Raw genomic sequence first — 21,781 nt, forward strand, 5'->3', positions numbered from 1 at the left:
GTACTGCTGGCTACATGCGTTCCTGTTTAAAAAATTCCTCACGGGCGAAAGTCAAGGTATGACGGAATATTGCAATACTTGTCTGTGGTACCGGCGTGTTATGTGGCTCCTCTCGACTTGGCCAAGCAACTTGTTGTATATATTATTATTATTATTATTATTATAATATTATTATATTATATTATATTATTATCTTTAAAGAAATTATTGATGTTAATTAATTTTAATAAATTTTAATTAATTTACAAGTATTGATGGAATACACTCACATACCATGCTTATAAAGGTGGACCCTAGGAACTCCATTTTACAGCAATAAATAAATATTATTATTTTTAAAGAAATTGTTAATTTTAATTAATTAATATATACACTGAAAAAAAAAAAAATTAACTTGAATCAAAAGAAAAATTCTTGAATTAAGAAAATAATTTTGAAAAGTTTCATTGTCTTGAATCAAGACGAAAAATTCTTGAATTAAATAAAATTTACTTAAACCAAGAAAGATTTCTTAGTTTAAGAATTTTTTTACTCAAATCAAGAAGATGAAATTCTTCAAAATTATTTACTTGATTTAAGTTAATTCTTTTTCTGTGTTAATTTTTTTTAATATAAATTTTTTTAAATTCAATAAAAATATGGTTATAATATTATAATTTTTTATAAATTAATTCAAATGTTAACTGGTCAAAAACGGTGCTAGGGTGGCCAAAAACGGCACTTCTACCCTATATATATATATATATATATATATATATATATATATATATATATATATATATATATATATATATAGGGTTATGTGTAAATTTAACATTTATTCTGTTAAATCTACAGAAAAAAGTGTTAAATATTTAACATAAAAATTTTTAACCCAAAAAAAAATTTTTTACTGTGTATATTTATAAGTATGTAGTTGAAAGTAAGTCCGCAATCGCTACTAGTTCAGGTTCAGACGTCAGTTTCTTCGTTTTTTTTAGTTTCTTCCCGTTCCCGTTCCCGTTCCCGTTCCCGGTTAGCCGCGGACTATCAACCGGTCATGTTACGTATTTCATTCCTGAAATCTTTGTACATGATTTCCTGTTAGTAGGAGGGGCTCTACGGACACTTCTCAACAATTTTTTGTCGGCACCTCCACAATATTTCCTCGATTTTTTTTTCTAAGAAGATTTAATTATGTTTTTTTTTTAGGTTTGTTATGTAATTTTTTTTGGTAATTATTTTGATAATTAATTATGTAATTTGTACTAATTTGTTGAAAATTATTAAATTATGAAGAATCAGTAGGCCAGTTTCTTAATACACTATTTTAGGGGGTTTAGGCGTAGAGACTCCGTGGCGCAACGGTAGCGCGTCTGACTCCAGATCAGAAGGTTGCGTGTTCAAATCACGTCGGGGTCAAGATTATTTATTTTGTTTTTTTAAAAATTAATTATTGGTTTCTCTAGGGCATTGTTATTAATTTTTTAAAAATAATTTTTATTTTCACCGAAAAAAATATATCAAGTAATTGTTAAATTTAAAAATGATAAAAAAAAAGTTAATTTAGTGAAATTTAATTATTTTATTTTTTTTTGGAGTATAAAGTCTTCAAAAAAGAAGTTTTCAATTACTTATTAAATTTTGATAATTAAAATGACGTCTAATGAATAATAAATTTAAATTTAATACATTAAAGATTAAAGTAAGTGCAATTTGCAAAATTATTATGCTAAGTTATCATTTGAATTAGTGAAATTAAAATTCTATATTTTAAATTCTTATTTTCTATATTAATTTCCATTTTATTTTTTTTATTATAATAATTTTTATTTTTTTTATTATAATAATTTTTATATTTTTTATTATAATAATTTTTATTTTTTTTTATTATAATAATTTTTATTTTTTTTATTAAAATAATTTTTATTTTTTTTTAAAGATAGTTTTTATTTTAACAAAAAAAAAAAAAGTTATTTTTAAATCTTATATTTTGATATCACAAAAAATAATATCACAATTTTTATTAAATTATAAATTGAAAATTTATTTTCTTAAGACTAATTTTTTTTTTAATTTTCTCTACATTTATAAAACATCAAAAATTGTAATTCTTAATGTAAAAATTACAAAATAAATATTGGTTAAAGTCACTTTGAGATAAAAATTAAAAAAAAAAGAATTTCTGATAAAAATATCAATTTAAAAATTAATTTGATAATTAAAACGAAAATAAAGTCAATATCAAATATCACTAGATATTTTTTTTCCAGAACGCGTTCGTGGCAATTTTCTTGGCCTTGTAAAAGATACATAACGTTTACGTCTTTCATCATAACTTGTATTTTTATACATAATCATAAGTTTATCAAAATTCAAGTCATCATCCGTAACAACGCCCTCACGTAAATATTTATCTTGCAAATTCTTGAACTCATCAACCGGCAAAATTCCATGGTGAGTTTCTTCTCTATCGTCTTGAAGACGCGTAAATAATTTTTTCAGCGGATTGTTTGATAAAAACAACTTTCTTAAAAATAATTTAAGACGTGTGACATAAGAGCAAGACAAATCTCTGCCATCCTCTGAGCATGCGTTGAAAAACCAGCTGCTTTTTATTTCATGAAGTTTCGTCGGTTCAGCTTTTAATAATTTCCAAGGAAATTCAGACAAAGAATCACTTGATCTAGATGACGATACCTCGGACTCTAATGTATCATCATTGAACTTTAAATATCCGAAATCAACTAATTCTGTGGAACCAACAGACTCACGAACAACCGGATAATTATTTACAGTGTCATAAATCTCGGGTTCTATTTTAATTTTTTGTACTAGATCAAAAAAAGATTTTTTTTTCGTAACTCTCGGCCTCCAAATTTCTTCTTCGTCTTCATTGTCGTCAATTTTAATCGTCACGTGCTTTTTTTTCATATTTTATATTAAATTAATATATAATATTAATTAATTAATAATATTTTATTAATGAATAGTATTAATTTATTGTTATTGTATTTTTAATCCATCGATTAAGTTATTTTAAATATTCTTTCACTCGATATTAATTTTATAAATAAACAACCAAATTAAAGTGACATTTGCTTTTTTGATAAATATCAAACGTTTATCATTTATTTATTCATTTTATTTTATAAGAAACTATAATAAAAAAAAAACGGTCGACGAGGATGGGATTCGAACCCACGCGTGCAGAGCACATTGGATTAGCAGTCCAACGCCTTAACCACTCGGCCACCTCGTCTCATGGTGTCTTCTTCATTTGATATTACATCATGAACATGTTTTTATTTAAATTTATTATTATTGTTATTATTATTATATCCAATTTTTCTAATATAACATAATAATAATAATAATAATAATCATAATAATAATAATAATAATAATAAATTTATAATTAAAAATTATTATTATTAATAATATTATTATTATCAAGTTTTAATTTTTTTTTTACTTTAATTTTCTTAAAAAATAATATTTTGTTTTAATAATAATAATAATAATAATAATAATTATTATTTTAATAATAATAATAATAATAATAATAATAATAATAATAATAATAATAATAAATTTATAATTAAAAATTATTATTAATAATATTATTATTATCAAGTTTTAATTTTTTACTTTAATTTTATTAAAAATAATATTTTGTTTTAATAATAATAATAATTATTATTATTATTTTAATAATAATAATAATAATAATAATAATAATAATAATAATAATAATAATAATAATGATAATAATAAATTAATAGTTAAAAATTATTATTATTATTATTATTATTATTATTATTATTATGTATTAAAATAATAATAATAATAGTTATTATTATTATTATTATTATTATTAAAACAAAATATTATTTTTAATAAAATTAAAAGTAAAAAAATTAAAACTTGATAATAATAATATTATTAATAATAATAATTTTTAATTATAAATTTATTATTATTATTATTAACTAAAAATAATAATAAAAATAAATTTCTAGATAAGGAGGGAGCTAGAAAAAAAAAAAAAAAAACATAAAATTGCGTAATAAATTTATCAAACTAGTAAATAAAAAAATCTCTGATGCATAACTAACAAGATTATATCTTAACCAATTACTGAGTAACTGAACTAAAGCTTTTAACGTCTTATTAAACCGTTAGTATCCAACCATTATCATTACTATTGAACTAGTAAGAGTAGATAATCTCACTGTTGTTTAATAACAGTGGTCAGTGAACGTTGCACAACCTGTTTAAAAACATCATACCATTGATTACGCTGTTATAAATACTATACGAAGATATTCAATAATTTTGTATATATTGAAAAGTTTAAGAAAGTACAAGGTAGTTTAAGTCGAGCTGTCGTTAGCGATGGATCAGTTTATAAATTACTCCGAGATGTACGACAACAAAACGATTCAGCAGTTTAAAAACGACTTTAATAACGACGAGTGTTATCTGGATCATGCAGGTGCTACTTTATATTCAAAGACTCAGATAAAATTTATTTATCAAGATTTATCGGAGAGTTTGTACACTAATCCTCACTCTGCTGTCGGTAACGGTAATCAATGTCAGGAAATTATTGAAAGAACTCGCTCTCGGTAATTATTTTCCATATTTATAAAAAATAAATTTATTTTTAATTTCTTTTAATTTCTACAAGTCAATTTTTTTTTTGCTATAATTTATTTGTTACAAAAATTATCAAATATTTGTTAAATTAATTTTATGACATTAAACTTAGCAATCAGTTGAAAATTTTTTTAATTGTATTTAACAAATAAATTTATTTTAAAAAATTGCACTTTTAATTTTTTTAAATTTCTACAAGTCAATTTTTTTTTCTAATTTTTTTTGCCATAATTTATTTGTTACAAAAATGATCAAATATTCGTTAAATTAATTTCATGCCACTTAAACTAATAGTCACTTGAAAATTTTTTAATTTTATTTAACAAAATAATTATTTTTTTAAAATTGTATTTTTAATTATTTAAATTTTTACAAGTCAATTTATTTGCTACAAAAATCATAAAAATTATCAAATATTTGTTAAATTAATTTTATGACATTAAAGTTAAAATTAATTTCAAAATTTTTTAATTTTTTTTAACAAAAAAATTGTATTTTTTTAATTTTTTAAAAAACAATTTTTTTTTGTCAAAATTTATTTATTATAAAAATTATTAAAAATCTGCTAAATTAATTTTTATAAATTTTTTTTTATTTTCAAGAATTTTAGATTGGTTCAAAGCCTCAGAAGATTACAGTCTAGTATTCACATCTGGAGCAACAGCATCATTGAAATGCGTAGCTGAAACATTTGAATTTAATGATGGAAAATTTATCCATTTACAAGATAATCATACATCTGTACTGGGAATGCGGGATGTCATCGCCCAAAAAAATGTCTCTGTTGAATCCATGACTCGCGATGAAGCTTTCCAACATTTTTCTGCTGACAAATCAGCCGTAAGACCAAACAGTGGCAGGAAAAGTAACAAGAATAGCTTATTTGTTTATTCAGCACAGTGCAATTTTTCTGGATACAAATACCCTTTAGAGTGGATTGAAAAAGTGCATAGAGGAGCGCTGGATCAAGATGGAAACTCAAACTGGTTTGTGCTGGTTGATGCGGCTGCTTTCGTAGGTACCAATGTCCTGGATTTGTCTGTACACAAACCAGATTTTGTTGTAATTTCTTTTTATAAAATGTTCGGGTACCCTACTGGTCTCGGTGCTTTGATTGTTAACAATTCCAGCGCTGGAATAATGAAAAAAATTTATTATGGAGGTGGGACTGTTAATATGGCATTGAGTACTCAAAATTTTCATGTTAAAAAAGAAGTCTTTCATGACAGGTAATTTATTTATTTTATTATTATGATTAGAAAAAAATTGTAGACTAATTTACCGACGTTTGATTATTTTTAGAATTTTTTTATAAGTAAACTATGATAAAAAAATTTTTTTTTTAAATATCAATTGTAGAAATTATAAAAATAATGTGAACTAGCAACCTTGCAGTCACATCCTTAAAGATATAAGCTCATCCCGATGTTACACTCATCAAGAGCTTTTATTTAAGTACCCACATCATTTTTTCATATATTTATATATATTATATATACATGTATAAATAAAAAATATATGAAAATGCATGTGGGTACTTAAATGAAAGCGCTTGATGAGTGTAACGTCGGGATGAGCTTATATCTTTAAAAATGTCAGTAGTTCAAAAGATACAAGGTAGTTTCTTAATTATGTTAAATTGCATTGTACTTTCTTAACTATTGACGTTTTTAAAGATATAAGCTCATCCCGATGTTACCCTCATCAAGAGCTTTCATTTGAGTACCCACATGCATTTTTATATATTTTTCATATATATATATATATATATATATATATATATATATATATATATATATATATATATATATATATATATAAATAAATATATGAAAAATTGATGTAGGTACTCAAATGAAAGGTCTCGATGAGTGTATTGTCGGGATGAGCTTATATCTTTAAAAATATCAATAGTTCACAAGATACAAGGTAATTTCTTAATTATATTAAATTGCACGGTACTTTCTTAAATATTGACATTTTTAAAAATATAAGCTCATTCCGATGTTACCCTCATTAAGAGCTTTCATTTGAGTACCCACATGATATTTTTTATATATTTTATATATATGGCATTTGTGAAATATATAAATATATAAAATATATGAAAAATTGATGTGTGTACTTAAATGAAAGGTCTTGTAGAGTGTAACATCGGGATGAGCTTATATCTTTAAAAATGTCAATAGTTCACAATATACAAGGTAATTTCTTAATTATGTTAAATTGCACAGTACTTTCTTAAATATTTACATTTTTAAAGATATAAGCTCATTCCGATGTTACCCTCATTAAGAGCTTTCATTTGAGTACCCACATGATATTTTTTATATATTTTATATATATGGCATTTGTGAAATATATAAATATATAAAATATATGAAAAATTGATGTGAGTACTCAAATGAAAGCTCTTGATGAGTGTAACATCGGGATGAGCTTATATCTTTAAAAATGTCAATGGTTCCCAAGATAAAAGATCATTTTTTAATAATGTATCTAGAGATAATTTTCGAATGCAGCCTAAATACTTATCCTGGAAACAAAATTTTTCTTATTCTCTTAATAATATAGATTAAAATTTTTTTACAGATTTTTAATTTAACAAAATTATTTAATAAAATTAAAAAATTGTCAAATGTCTTCTAATTATAAAAAAATACATTAAGAAATAATTTTTTTCAATAAATATTTCTTAATATAAAAATAATATTTTTCACTCCTAAAATTCAACTTTATTAAAAAAAAAATAATAATTTTAAAGATTCGAAGATGGAACGCTATCATTTCTCTCAATAATTGCCCTGCAGCATGGCTTAGACACACTTTCAAAACTTCCCATGGATCAAATATCAAGCCACGTCTTCTCCTTGGCTCGATATCTTCACCACTATCTCCAGAGCTTGCACCACTCTAACGGTAACCCAGTGGTCCAATTGTACAGCGACTCTGACTATGAAGACCCGCATCAGCAAGGGGGTATCATAGCTCTAAATTTCCTCAAACCGACCGGCGAGTACGTGGGGTACATGGAAGTGCTCCACATGGCCTCGCTTTTTAAAATTCACCTTCGTACGGGCTGCTTCTGCAATCCAGGAGCATGTCAGCGTCACCTGAAGCTGTCGACCCAAGACATTATCAGCAATTACGACGCTGGATACACTTGCGGTGGAGGAAAAGATTTAATTGACGGGCGACCAACTGGCGCTGTTAGAATTTCTTTTGGATACATGTCAACCTTCGCTGATGTTGAAGTTTTTATTAAAATGATACATAAGTGCTTTATTGACTTGCCAGTAATAATAAAAATTCCTCAACTGATTAATTGTATCAAAGGAAGAAATAAAATTTTAAATTTTAAAAATTTTAAAGCTGAACAATTAAAAGAAAATTTAAAAAATAAAATAGAAAAAATTGACCAAAAAAAAAATAATGAATTAAAATTAGAAAAAATATTTATCTATCCAATAAAATCATGCGGAGCTTATCAGGTCCAGGACAAATGGATGGTAAATAATAAAGGATTGAAATATGACCGTGAGTGGATGATTATAACTGGGGCTGGTGTTTGTCTTACACAGAAGCAAGAAGTTAAATTATGTTTACTAAAACCGACTTTGAATCTCGAGGAGAATTTTATGCGGCTGGAGTACCCAGGTAGTGTTGTTAAATTTAACTAATTATTAATTTAAATAAGATACAAAAAAACTGCAGGGATATTTTTTCAGGTATGTCGGAGATTGAAGTCCCCCTGGAGAGTATTGGAGATAAAAAAGTCGACGGTGAAATTTGTAGGAGCAGAGTTTGTGGTCACAGAGTCGAAGGAATGGACTGTGGAAATGAAATATCAGAGTGGCTTTGCCAAGCTTTGGGAAGGTCTGATTTGAAATTGATAAGGCAGAATTTGGATGATGGAGAACTGTCTTTTTCTAGCCAAGCGCAGTATTTATTGGTTAATTCTGCGAGTGTCCAGTGGCTTGTTGATCAGCTTCCTGGAGACTCTGATTGTGATAAGAATACTGTTTTAGATAGGTTCAGGGGGAATTTTGTTGTGGATGGAGCTGAAGCTTTTGAAGAAATTGAGTGGAAGAAAGTTTCTATTGGAAAACATTCTTTTGAGGTAAGATGAAATCTTTAAGGGGTTCCATGATTCTTGATCCTCCGACAAAATATCCCGGACAAAATATCTTAAACTTGTTAAACTCTTGTTACCGTGTTGTGCCCTTTTATCATTGATTTTGTGTGATATTTAGTCTCGGGGATATTTTTAACTTCCCGCTAAGAAAATTGAAAATTTTCAAAAATCGGGAAGTTATTGGTTTCACCCCGTTTTTCGAAAATCGAGTTTTCAACGGATGTTGACGTTTTGAGGTCCTAGGAAGCCTCCCCGAATGTTTACGCGATGATATCCGTACGTCTGTATGTGTGTGTGTGTGTGTGTGTGTGTGTGTGTGTGTACGGCCGTATGTAAACCTCTCATAACTTTTGAACGACTTGACCGATTTCATCGCGGTTGGCGCCATTCGAAAGGACTTGACTAAACTTAGATTTTGAGCATAATTTGGATCGATTCGAACCATTAGATTTTGAGAAATCTCAAAAAAACTGCAAAAAAAAATTTTTTCAAATGTGGTTTTTTTGGAATAACTTTTATACGGCTTGACCGATCAATTCTAAAAACTAATCAGCTCTTAACATTAAAAAAACACGTCGATTGCCGCTAGCCCGGTCGAAATCGGTTAATTCGTTCGTGAGTTATCGTTAACGAAAAAAATCGAAAAAATTGTTTTTTAGGAATTACTTTGAAATTCCTTGTTCGATCAATTTAAACTTATAAGTTCTTCATGAGGCTTTAAAAACTGCGTTAAATCCCACCAACCACGAAAAAATCGGTTCATTCATTCAAAAGTTATTGCGGTTTAAAAATTCGAAAAATAGTGTTTTATTCAACTTCTAGCAGATTTTTGAGCTCGGAGAGCTCAAAACGATACGAAAATTATATTTTTGAGCTCGAAGAGCTCAAAAACGTAATATGTGTAGGTTTGTATAAAATGAGCGGGAAGTTGCAGGGATGGCCTTTAGGGTCAACCGTTTTCCTAATTTTTTTTTGAGATATTTTGTCGAAAGATCAAGACGCCTGATACCCTTTAAAAGGGGAAATACGTGTAGAAGGACGTTTTCATTAATTTTTTTAAGGCATAAAAAATTAATGTTATTTATTGAAACTATCAGGTTATTTCACATATATGTTTATGGGTATTTTTTCATATTTTACAACAACATAACTCAAAAAGTAGCGGAGATATCAGCTGATACATATCGTAGATTGTTATCCGACTTAGCAGTTAGTGTAGACGATAGAAGCCATAATTTTTATTTGAAATCAGTTATCTGGTACAGAAAAATTACTTTTATATGTGTATCTTCTATATGAACCTCACTTATTAGCGATATTTTTATTGAAAATATTGTTTCTATAATAAACAATTTATGAAAAAATGGTAAAAAATCATGACTCATGTTAACAGCCCTCTAAAAAATGCAAATTTTTATTTTTTTTTTGGAATTAAGGTTCATATAGAAGATACACATATAAAAAAAGTAATTTTTCTGATAATACTAAAGTTAGCCGACGTTTTTAATTTTTTGATTTTTTTTCGATAATTAAATTAGAAAAAAAAAATATTTTATAAAAATTGCACTTACAATTATTAAAGTTTTTTATAAATGAAAAATTTTTTTTTATTTGTTTTGTAATAACTTTTTTAACAAAAAAAACTAAAAATTTTTAAATGTCGGCTAACTTAATTTTCATATTTTTCTGTGCCATTGATTTCAGATAAAAATTGTGGATTCCATCGTGTACACCAACTGCTAAGTCGGATGACGACGTACGATACGTAATTTTTTATACCTAAAAAAAATGAATGAAAATCAGTACTAAAAAGTCCTTCTACACGTACTTCTCTCCTTAAAGATAAACAAATGTAATTTATTAGTTTCTTTTTTAATTTAAGGTAACCGGACAATGTACGAGATGCCAAATGGTATGTATTGATCAAAAGACAGCAAAAAAAACAATAGAACCATTAAAATTAATAGCTGACAACTTTAATGGTAAAATGAAATTCGGGATTTATTTAAAAAAAATTTTGGTTAGTAAAATTGAGTGTATAAATATTGGTGATTCTATTGTAATTATAAGTTGATAATTATTTACATTTATGTATTTTAAATAATTATAATTAATTATTAAATTAAAGTGAATTTCATGTAGAGTATATTTATTGTAGAAAAATACTTTCTTACATAAATAAAATAAAATAAAATAAAAAAAAAAAAAATGTATACCTTTTTACAAATACTTAACGTTTCACATTATAATACAGTCAATTGGCTGCTGTTTGGTTATTTTTCTAGGAGGCTGTCCTTCGGCAACTTCTTTGACAACGTCAATAACTTCGTTGTACTCAGGAAACGCCATTGTTTGTGATTTTGAATAAATTAACTCGTCGTTTATTTTTATTTCAAATGAACCTAGTAATTAAAAAAATCTTAAGTAATTTTTGTTTGAAATATTATTCTGTTAATAATTGCCTTGTTTGCCAGGTTCGCCGGATATTTTGACATCTGGAAAATTTTTTTTTATTAAATCAGCCATTTCAAGGAATTGCTTTTTGTGACCACAGGAACCGCTGAAATTAGTTTAATTAATTATAATTATTATTATTAATGATAGTGAAGTTAACTGACAATTGTCAATTTTTTTTTTATTTTTATAACAAATCAATTACAATAAAAATAATTTATTTTTAACTTTCAAGTGGAATTTCTTTTATTAATTTTTTTTTTATGATAATTTTAATGAAAATTAAGTTAGACATTTAAAAATTTTTACAATTTTTTTTATTGGAGAAAATTATTACAAAAAATTAAAAAAAAAATTCACATGTAGAAAATTTGAAAAACTGTAAGTGTAATTAAAAAAAAAATGCTTTTTAGTTCTAATTTAATAAATAGGCAAAATAAAAAATGTCAGCTAACTTTATTGTTATTAATTTTATTGTAAAAAGTTAGCCGAAGTTTCAAATTTTTTAATTTTTTTTTCATTTATTAAATTATAACAAAAAAATATTTTTTAAAAATTGCACTTATAGTTTTCTAAGTTTTTTACAGATAAAATTTTTTTTTTCTTTATAATAATTTTTTTTAAGAAAAAAAAATTCTAAAAGTCTTTAGATTTTAGCTAACTTAATTTGCATAAAAAATTCATGAAAATTAAGTCAGCTGACATTTAAAAATTTTTAAAATTTATTTTTATTGAAATAATTATCAGAAAAAAAAATTTTATTTGTAAAAAAATTTAAAAACTACAAGTGCAATTTTTCAAAAATATTTTTTAGTTGTAATTTAATGAGAGAAAAAAAAAACAAAAAATTATAAATGTTGACTAACTTTATTATTATAAAAAATTTTTAATTTAATTTAACTTCAATTTTATAAATATTGAAATTTATTAAAACTTTTTTTTAGAGGTTATGGAAGTACACTAATTTATTTTAATTAAATATGCAATTTACCAGTACTCAACATCAATTTTAATTTCAACCATGATTTAAATTTTTATAATAAAAACTTGCGGTTTAATTTTATTATTTATTAAAAAAGAAAGTGAATTTTTAACACCGGCTAAACTCAAAAATTAATAAAGAAAAAATTTTTTTAAATGTTTATTTTTACACTGTCAGATCAAAACCGATGATACCCGAAATTTAGACTTCGGCCGAGAAATATATAATACATATATTTTAATGCGCATGTCAATTACAATCTGCGCAATTTTACAAAAAAATCCGAGTAACTACTTACGGTAAGACAGAAATCAGTAACACATTTTTAAATTTCGCGCGCAAAGCTTACGGAAACGAACACTAGTGACGCTGTTGCGCGGACCGTTACGCTAGAAGACTATTCTAGACGCCATTTCAGTTTTGTATAGGAAACTTGCCGGGTAGTTGGTCGGGTGACTTGCTCTGACAATTTTTAGATTTTTTTAATGATTTAATACAAATTTATGATAAAAAGCTAGCAGACACAAATAAGAATAATAATTTAGATGAATTTTAGTATTAAATATGTTTGAATTACTAATAATCATTGATTTTGTAAGGATGACAGTTGAGCTGGCGACGCGGAAGTACATAAGAAAAATTAAACGTCAATATCGAATGTTGCGGAGATGTTCGCGCTCTTAATTTGTCAGAGCAAGCGAAGAATGTTTAGTTATAGGTAAACTAATAATAATAATAATAATAATAATAATAATAATAATAATAATAATAATAATAATAATAATTGATCATACTAAAATTAGCCGACGTTATTAATTTTTTGATTTTTTTTTTAATTATTAAATTAGAACGAAAAAATATTTTTTAAAAATTGCACTTACAGTTTTTAAAGTTTTTTACAACTGAAATTTTTTTTTCTTTTTTTTTGTAGTCATTTTTTCAATAAAAAAAATTTTTTTAATCTTTAAATGTCGGCTAACTTAATTTTTATTAATAATTGATAATACTAAAATTAGCCGACGTTATTAATTTTTTTTTTAATTATCAAATTGGAACAGAAAAATATTTTTTAAAAATTGCACTTACAGTTTTTAAAGTTTTTTACAACTGAAATTTTTTTTTCTTCTTTTTGTAGTCATTTTTTCAATAAAAAAAATTTTTTTTATTTTTAAATTTCGGCTAACTTAATTTTTATTAATAATTGATAATACTAAAATTAGCCGACGTTATTGATTTTTTAATTTTTTTTTTAATTATTAAATTAGAACGAAAAAATATTTTTTAAAAATTGCACTTACAGTTTTTAAAGTTTCTTACAACTGAAATTTTTTTTTTCTTCTTTTTGTAGTCATTTTTTCAATAAAAAAAATTTTTTTTATTTTTAAATTTCGGCTAACTTAATTTTTATTAATAATTGATAATACTAAAATTAGCCGACGATATTAATTTTTTTTTTAATTATCAAATTGGAACAGAAAAATATTTTTTAAAAATTGCACTTTTAGTTTTTAAAGTTTTTTACAAGTGAAAATTTTTTTTTATTTTTTCGTTACCATCTTTTCAATAAAAAAAATTCTAAAAATTTGAAAATATCGGCTCACTCAATTTTCATTAATAATTGACAGAATTAAAAAGAAATTTTTTTTTCAATAAAAAAATTAAAAAAAAAATTCTATTCATGGAATTCTTAGAAAAATTATGAATAGAATTTTAAAAAATACTTTTTTAGTACCAACTAATTATTTAAAAAATTGTAAAATTGTAATTTTCAGTATTTTCCAAATTTTTAGACAAAAAAAATGAGCTATTTTATGAAAAAAATCAGCAGACATTTCACTATTTTAGAATTTCATTAAAAAAATGAATTAGTTCTAATAAATTATTTTTAAAAAATTGCACTTGGAGATATATGACTGAACATATATGGAACATATATAGATGGCTGAACATATATGGAAAGTTATATGGGGAATATGTGATCATATATGGCGGCAAAATTATATATATTGAATAATAATAAATGTTTTGTTAATATAATGAAGATATATTTGATTCAATATAAGTTCAAATGTATTAGTGCCGTATATTACTTAGTATATGTTATAAAATATACTATTATTATATAAAAATTACTTATATAGAAAACTATATAATAGATAAATATATTTTTCGTAAAATATATGTTGAGATAGATTATTACTGTATACTTTCATTTATAAAATTTCAATTATATGGCAATATATATTATTTTATTATAAAATACCATACATAATACCAGATATTTATGATATGTCGAAATAGGTCAAAACGGAAAGATTAATAAAAAAAAAAAAAAAATTAATAGTTTGTCGTATATCTTAAGTTTCAAGAGCAACTTGATCAATCGAGTTTACGGTCGAAGCAAATCTGAATTTCAGTAAATTAGTAACACATCACGAAATATTTTCTTTTTTTTTATAACTTTTTTTCAGAGAATTATTTGGCCTCAGCATTCTATTGTAATTTTGGTACCAATGCCAATATTAAAATTATATTGAACATATAATTTAAAGTATATTTTAAATTATAATGAAAAATAAATTGTTCTTATACTATTTATAATATAGTGTTGATTATAATATGTACGATATATTTAATCATATGTAGCTGAAAATATAATTGAAATATATGTTATGAGTATAACATCAATACATAATACTACATATATCATTATTGTATATATGAAACGGCAAAATTTTGCATATATGGGTCCTTATATAATCACATATATTTTTATATATGTAAAATATAATTTTTTGTATATGATGAAGGATATATAGCTTTTTCATGCGGGTAATTATAATTTCTACTTTTAGAATTTTTTTCTGAACTTTTTCCGTTATTATTTATTAAAAAATTTATAACAATTAAAATCTCAATATCATTATCATGTTATTAAAAAAAAAAAAAAAAACAATATTTTTACCTGTAAGGTTTGAAATTTTTAACATTATGGTTTTTCTAATGTAATTTTTTTTTTCTGTATAGTGAAAAAAATAATTTAGTGATGTTACATAAGTAAAATGCGGAAAAGTGGAACCTGCATTATTTTCGGAGGCTTGGAAGAGGTGCAAAGCTGTAAGATGTAAGCTGAAGGAAGATCATCTCGGTGAGTCAAATTATTTTTTTGGCATGCAAATTAGTATAAATAATCAAAACAATGATTGAATATAAATTTAATTTATTGAAACATATGCTCTGATATTAAATTAAAAATTACAGAAAATTTTTTTTTTTTATTATATATTTAAATTACAATCTGTTATTTGATAACAATAAATAATTTTTATGATTTTATGTACATGACGGGTATTTAGGACAATGTCTACTAATATCATTGAAAACGATTTTTTAAATCAATTGTTTTGAACCGTTTTAGTCTTCTAGTTGTCTTTTTGTTTAGTAATTCTGTTGCCGTGGGATTTGGGTGGTTTTCTAGTCTGCCTTTGTATTTCACGCTCAGTCTCATAATTTCTTCCTTGATGGTCGGGATGCTCAGGTCTCTGCTTATTATTGCATTGGATACATACCAGGAGGCATTGACAATGTTTCTAATTGTTTTATTTTGAAATCTTTGTAGTATTTCTAAGTTTGAGTTGCTGGCCGTTCCCCATAGTTGTATGCCGTACGTCCAGATTACAGAAAATGAATTATTTTTTTGATAGAAACTTTCACATATTTCTTAAATAATTTCAAAGAAATATTTTTTATCAATTATTAATTTTCATAATTCTTTTATTGTGAGAAATCATTTATCTTACTTATTTTATTATGTTTTTTCCATAAATTTGCATAATAATTCTAGGTAAGAAATACTGTCACGTATTTGTTACGAGACACCTTAAAGAGTTTAAATTTTTATATTTTTGTTTAAAAGAATAATAAAAATTTATAGACTAAAAGTATTTCTTACAAGTTTATTTAGTAACTGCTTTTACTTTATATCGATACATTTTTATTTGAATTTGAATATAAAATAATTTTTTTTATAGTTCGCCTTTTTTTAGAGAGATTTTTTACCCAGATTTAGAGAAGTACTTTGTAACAACTGTTTTTTGCGACTTTCTTAGTAATGAAACTGTTTCTTAATACAATCATTATTTTCTGAACCGTATAAACTGGAGCGTACCTCTATCGATTCCTAAGCAGAGCTTTAAGATTGATCTCTGAAAATTACCGACAAAATACATACATAAATCATTAATTCGGTAATCCATTTATTAATTAGATACTTTAATACTCTCTAAAGTCTTTTGAGCTTGCGATACGATACATGGATGAATTAATACTCTCTGATGAATATAAGACTCTTGATGTGGTTTCTCAGAATTGTATTCAAAAATTCCGACAAACCAGCTTCTGATTTATTCATTGTTAATATCAAAACAATTATCCTGAGATTAACTAACTCCATTATATTCATCACAATTTAAAAAAAATTATTTTTTGACTAAAAGTATTTTAGTTTTTTTGAGAGAAAATTGATCTGTTACATTGATAGAAGGATTTGTTTATAGTTAAAAATATTTGTTAATATTTAACAAATCACTTATTAGAGACCACTTTTTAGTCCTTAACAAATATTTTTTAGTATTTAAAAATATTTATTAATATTTAATAAATGAATAGCAGATTTATTAAATACAAAAATCATTTTAAATACCAAGAAATATTGTTTAATACTCAAAAGTAGTCTCTAATAAATGATTTATTAACTATTAACAAATATTTTTTAATATAAATAAATTATAATATAAATAATTTAATATAAATCCTTCTATCAGTGATAGTATGAGTAAAAGTTAAAATCTTCATAATCAACTGCCGTACATGTTCAAGAATAAATTACTTCATTTATACTCATTTGATTGTTTCAAATAATTCAGCTTCTGTTAATAATTCTTCGACTTGCAATCAAGTGATTTATTTATCGATATTATTTATGTAAGACGTGCATAGGAAATATAAATAGTGCCGTATATTTTTTTTTATATTTATTTATTTATGAATTGATATGACTTATTTAATTTTTTTCGCAATAAAGAATTAAACAAAAAATAAATTCTTGAATAGAGAAAAATTTTTTTGACTCAAAAAAATATTTTTCAAATTAATTTTTATTTCAAGAAGAAAATTTTTTTTCTGTGTATGATTAAACACCGTAAAAAAAGATCCTATTAATTTGATCTATTTTTTCTAGATTATTTCTCTGAAAATAACACAATAACTGTTCACCCTCAAAAAATATCCAAACGATATGAAAATACTGATATTTTTAGCAACAATTTATTCCTACCTCCCTAAATAATTCAATACGCAGTACAAATTGATTAAGCTTGTCCGTCAGAAAGTAACAATAAAAAAATTTGACTTTTTGATTGCTGATATAACTATTTTATTCTCCTTGTTCTTATTGTTTTTACACTCTTTCTTTTATTTTGAAATACTCGGCGTCTCTTGGCTTGGAAGATCGATCACTTATTTTTTTTCCCCTATTTTCTTTTTTGTAACTTTCGCTTTAGCAGTCAATTGCCGAGTTTGTTCATTAATTCTAAAAGAAAGTGCTCAAGGCGATGAAACGAACAATAACGACAAGATGTTTGAATTATGTTCAAGGTTTTTTGTAATAATATTAACAAATTGGTAGCGTTAAAAATTTTTAATTATGAAAATTTCATATTAAATAACAATTTACGTATAATGTAAAGTATATAAATTTATATCATCATACAAGAGCCACACTGGCAAATAAAATTTTTAATTATTTCCCACTGTAATTTTTTCAAGTTTACCTATTTCGCCAACAAACTTCAAAGGAAATTTATTTAATGCATTAATTATTTATGAAGTAAATAAAAAAATATTTACAAGTTGAAAATATTCTTTATTTATATTTAAAATAAAAATATACCTGTTGTTATAATTATTATGAGTATTATTAAAATAAATAAGAAATAATAAATAATGAAAAATAATTTGAATTAATACTAACTAGCAACCTTACAGTCATTATGTGACTGCTGTGATTTGTGAACTATAATTAAATAAAATTTTGCTTTATTAAATAATGACTTTTGTTAAATTGCACTGTACTTTCTTAACTATTGACATTTTTAAAGATATAAGCTCATCCCGATGTTACACTCATCAAGAGCTTTCATTTGAGTACCCACATGCATTTTCATATATATAAAATATATAAATATATGAAAAATTGATGTGGGTACTCAAATGAAAGCTCTCGATGAGTGTAATGGCGGGATGAGCTTATATCTTTAAAAATGTCAATAGTTCTCAAGATACAACGTCATTTCTTAATTATTGACATTTTTCAAGATATAAGCTCATCCCGATGTTACACTCATCAAGAGCTTTCATTTGAGTACCCACATGGCATTTTTTATATATTTTATATATATGGTATTTGTGAAATATATAAATATATAAAATATATGAAAAATTGATGTGGGTACTCAAATGAAAGGTCTCGATGAGTGTAACACGAGGATGAGCTTATATCTTTAAAAATGTCAGTAGTTGACAAGATACAAGGTCATTTCTTAATTATTGATATTTTTAAAGATGTAAGCTCATCCTGATGTCACGCTCATCAAGAGCTTTCATTTGAGTACCCACATGGATTTTGATATATTTTTCATATATACATATACATAATATTTATTTATTTATTTAATTTGAATGCCAAGGCAATGGCCGAATGGCAAAAGTACAAAAATATAAGAATATAAAGTACATGTAAGAGTACAAACGTCTCTGAATAAATATTGTAACAATATTAAGATTTTGCTAACAAATAGTGAAAACAATCAAAAGATTTAAGAAATATCATCAGTTTTTTACAATATACATAATTATAAGAAAAATTTATGTGGGTACTCAAATTAAAGCTCTTGATGAGTGTAACATCGGGATGAGCTTATATCTTTAAAAATATCAATAGTTCACAAGATACAAGGTCATTTCTTAATTATGTATCTAGAACAACTCGAAATCAAGACTTTTCTAATGATACCAAATTTAACCATAAAAACCCATTTTATCATATAAATACACTAACCACAAAATTTTGCTCATTCTCTTAATAATACTAATAATAATAGTAACATATAGAAATAGCTTTGCTTGAATTTAAAAACTTTTTAATGCAAAAGTCTTCACCAAAAACCATCTGAGAATTGAATTTGTCAACTCAGAAATCGATTTTTTTTTATCTAAAAGGAAGAAATGTCTTCGGAGATTTGAAAATAAAATAATTATAAAAAAAAATCATAAAATATTCGTCTCCGTCACTTCAGCGGAAAGATAAAATTTATTTTTTTGCAATTTCGACGTCAAAGTATTTTTTTTTTCTTCGTAAGAAATTTGAATTTATTTATTTATTTATTTGCTTTATTTAAAATTTTAATAAAAAAATATTATATTTTTAGCAGTGTAACTAAACTGATAGCTAATATTATTTATGTAATATGACGAACTATTTATACAAAATGACTTACAAATGAAAAGTACACTATATAGTTAATGGTGAATTAAATACTTCTCTGTTATGCTTCAAACATATCGAGAACCCAAGTTTGCTGAGAACTTCAGGAGAAGTTGTCTGGTTTCGTATAAATTATGCAAAGGCCAATACCTATATACTTAACTACCCGAGTACTTTGATTCAAACCATGAACTATTTTACAACAAGGCTCTTAAAAATTGTTGAATTAATTTTTTGATTTTTATGAAGGAAAAAAACTATCATAAAAAATTAGTACACGTAGTTTTTTGTTTTTAACATGTGCATATGATTAATTTTTATTATATTTTCATAGAAAGGGTGTTTTACGATAATGGGATTCCGTCACGTGATATTTATAAGTAAAAAGCTGCAATTACTAATAATTAATTCATGTGGCTCAGTTAGTGAGTCGATTTTTGTATCTCCTTGGTCAGCCTTGACCGAAAATGGACCAAAGACAGGAAATCGCTCATCGATTTTGTCGTTCTAGTCCGGACACCCTGTTTGGATAAATAGACAGAATAACTCAGTCTATATGTAGGGACACTTTTCGAAGCTAATCCAGATGAACATAAAATAGTGTCAGTTGATAGCTTGGATTTCATAGGCTGGTTTTTGTCGGCTTACCACTCACCCATAAGCAGTAAATTGTAGTTATGTTAATTTTCGAGGACCTGGGGTGAATTGACAAGGAAAATAACTTATGTTTTATCTCGGGTCATTTACAGTTTTGCTACTATTTTCATATTTATAAATTTATTGTTTTCTTTGGCTCTATATACAAGCTAAGATTTTTTTTTTGAGTTTATTTTCATTGAATTTATTAAATAAAAATAATTATAGAAATATCAATAGTGCAAAACAACCCCTTTAATATTTCTAAATGATTTAGACAGTAAAAAGTCATTAATTACATTTCTAAGGGGACTTTTATTTATTTATAGCTTCAATGGAATTTAGGAAGATATTTTTTTTTAAATCAACACTAAGGTTGGTTTGATCTGTTAAAATATTCATGTGATAAAATAAGTTTTTTTAAGTCAAATTTAAAATCATTGGAAAGGTTTGATTTAAAATTGTGACTTTTCGAGGGTTAGTATGGTTTTTTAAGACAGTTTATTTATTATGATAAATTTTTGAAGTAGTTCTAAATAGATTCAAATTTTCCGCTAAATGAAAATTTTTTATCAATTTATTTTGTTTGGTACACGTAGATGTTGTTGTATGTCAAATATAAATTTGATATTTTTTTTGTAATTATTTACAAGTAGGGTCAAAGCTATTTTTGGCCATAAATTTGGATCATCATAATTTTTTCTTTTAATTGTTTTTGTTTTTACGGCGATGATATCAAATGAAAAAAATTTGTTATTAAACGTCAAAGGAAATAACAAAATCAATGAAAATTTCCCTCAGCTAATCCTTGATAATCTTCTTAAAAAAAACAAACGATATTGGCGCAAGACAGATCATAGATATTTTTCAGTCCTTGGCATCTGAAAATGGAATGAAAAAGATTAAAACAGAAGCGAATGATAATTTGAAAATTATACATTCTCTACATTTTCATTCGTTATCGTTCCATTCTTCCTTTCCATATTATGGTCTAGTCTACACACTTCCATTCATACATTATATATGTAATGCAGAAGTACATAATCGTCTTTTCGAATCTCATCAACTCGATTCCACTCGTATCATTTTCTTTTATAATTTTCCATGTATTTATCGGTCGATGAAAACGTATGAAATGATAACTAAATTAGGTCTCAATAGAACTCGGCTGCTGACGGTTTTTCAATCACAAAAATTTTCGTTATTATTTTTTTTTTACTTCCTAGCGAGCTTAAAAATGTATTAATAGGGTGATCATGAACGTTAAATTAATTAAAAGAATTTTTTTGTATTTAAAAAGATTTGTTGTTATTTAACAAATGATTTCTTAATTAATATTATTTAAGAAATATTTAATAGTAATTAATAATAGGTGCATTATTATAATTAA

The 21,781-nt window shown here is 24.7% G+C and overlaps 3 protein-coding genes and 2 non-coding genes across 6 annotated transcripts in view; 3 read left to right on the forward strand and 2 right to left on the reverse strand.

Moving 5' to 3' along the window:
- Positions 1-1,329: 1,329 nt before the first annotated feature.
- On the forward strand, positions 1,330-1,401 carry Trnaw-cca. The gene has a single exon. It is a non-coding gene; the product is annotated as a tRNA-Trp (tRNA).
- A 1,758-nt stretch (positions 1,402-3,159) lies between these two features.
- Trnas-gcu lies at positions 3,160-3,241 on the reverse strand. Its single transcript has one exon. It is a non-coding gene; the product is annotated as a tRNA-Ser (tRNA).
- An 867-nt stretch (positions 3,242-4,108) lies between these two features.
- On the forward strand, positions 4,109-10,865 carry LOC123265691 (molybdenum cofactor sulfurase 3). The gene is made up of 5 exons (XM_044729548.1): positions 4,109-4,610; positions 5,244-5,870; positions 7,406-8,298; positions 8,370-8,761; positions 10,659-10,865. The coding sequence occupies exons 1-5, from the start codon at positions 4,378-4,380 to the stop codon at positions 10,848-10,850; spliced, it is 2,337 nt and encodes a 778-aa protein (XP_044585483.1). The 5' UTR covers positions 4,109-4,377; the 3' UTR covers positions 10,851-10,865.
- Positions 10,866-10,898: 33 nt separating this feature from the next.
- Positions 10,899-12,281, reverse strand: LOC123265699 (migration and invasion enhancer 1). Its single transcript, XM_044729567.1, has 3 exons — positions 12,222-12,281; positions 11,239-11,336; positions 10,899-11,178 (listed from the first exon to the last, which is right to left on the reverse strand). The coding sequence occupies exons 1-3, from the start codon at positions 12,251-12,253 to the stop codon at positions 11,015-11,017; spliced, it is 294 nt and encodes a 97-aa protein (XP_044585502.1). The 5' UTR covers positions 12,254-12,281; the 3' UTR covers positions 10,899-11,014.
- A 2,970-nt stretch (positions 12,282-15,251) lies between these two features.
- The window catches only part of LOC123265694 (tachykinin-like peptides receptor 99D), a 128,747-nt gene continuing 122,217 nt past the window's right edge, over positions 15,252-21,781 (forward strand). The window contains exon 1 of one of the 2 annotated variants that reach the window (XM_044729555.1): positions 15,252-15,360. The gene's annotated coding sequence lies outside the window, so the exon portion shown is untranslated. The remainder of the gene's footprint in view (positions 15,361-21,781) is intronic. The other variant, XM_044729553.1, reaches the window with a different exon arrangement.

This window comes from Cotesia glomerata, linkage group LG5 (assembly GCF_020080835.1).
Source record: "Cotesia glomerata isolate CgM1 linkage group LG5, MPM_Cglom_v2.3, whole genome shotgun sequence".
Lineage (NCBI taxonomy): Eukaryota > Metazoa > Arthropoda > Insecta > Hymenoptera > Braconidae > Cotesia > Cotesia glomerata.

What these genes read in the sequence shown, in the direction of transcription:
- LOC123265691 (XM_044729548.1), top strand. Translation starts at nt 4,378, where the DNA reads ATGGATCAGTTTATAAATTACTCCGAGATGTACGACAACAAAACGATT. An exon ending in AAAGAAGTCTTTCATGACAG is followed by an intron (nt 5,871 to 7,405) that starts GTAATTTATTTA and finishes ATAATTTTAAAG; the next exon opens with ATTCGAAGATGGAACGCTAT. An exon ending in TATGCGGCTGGAGTACCCAG is followed by an intron (nt 8,299 to 8,369) that starts GTAGTGTTGTTA and finishes ATATTTTTTCAG; the next exon opens with GTATGTCGGAGATTGAAGTC.
- LOC123265699 (XM_044729567.1), bottom strand. Translation starts at nt 12,253, where the DNA reads ATGGTTGAAATTAAAATTGATGTTGAGTACTG. An exon ending in AAAATTGATGTTGAGTACTG is followed by an intron (nt 11,337 to 12,221) that starts GTAAATTGCATA and finishes AACTAATTTCAG; the next exon opens with CGGTTCCTGTGGTCACAAAA. An exon ending in CGGCGAACCTGGCAAACAAG is followed by an intron (nt 11,179 to 11,238) that starts GCAATTATTAAC and finishes TTTAATTACTAG; the next exon opens with GTTCATTTGAAATAAAAATA.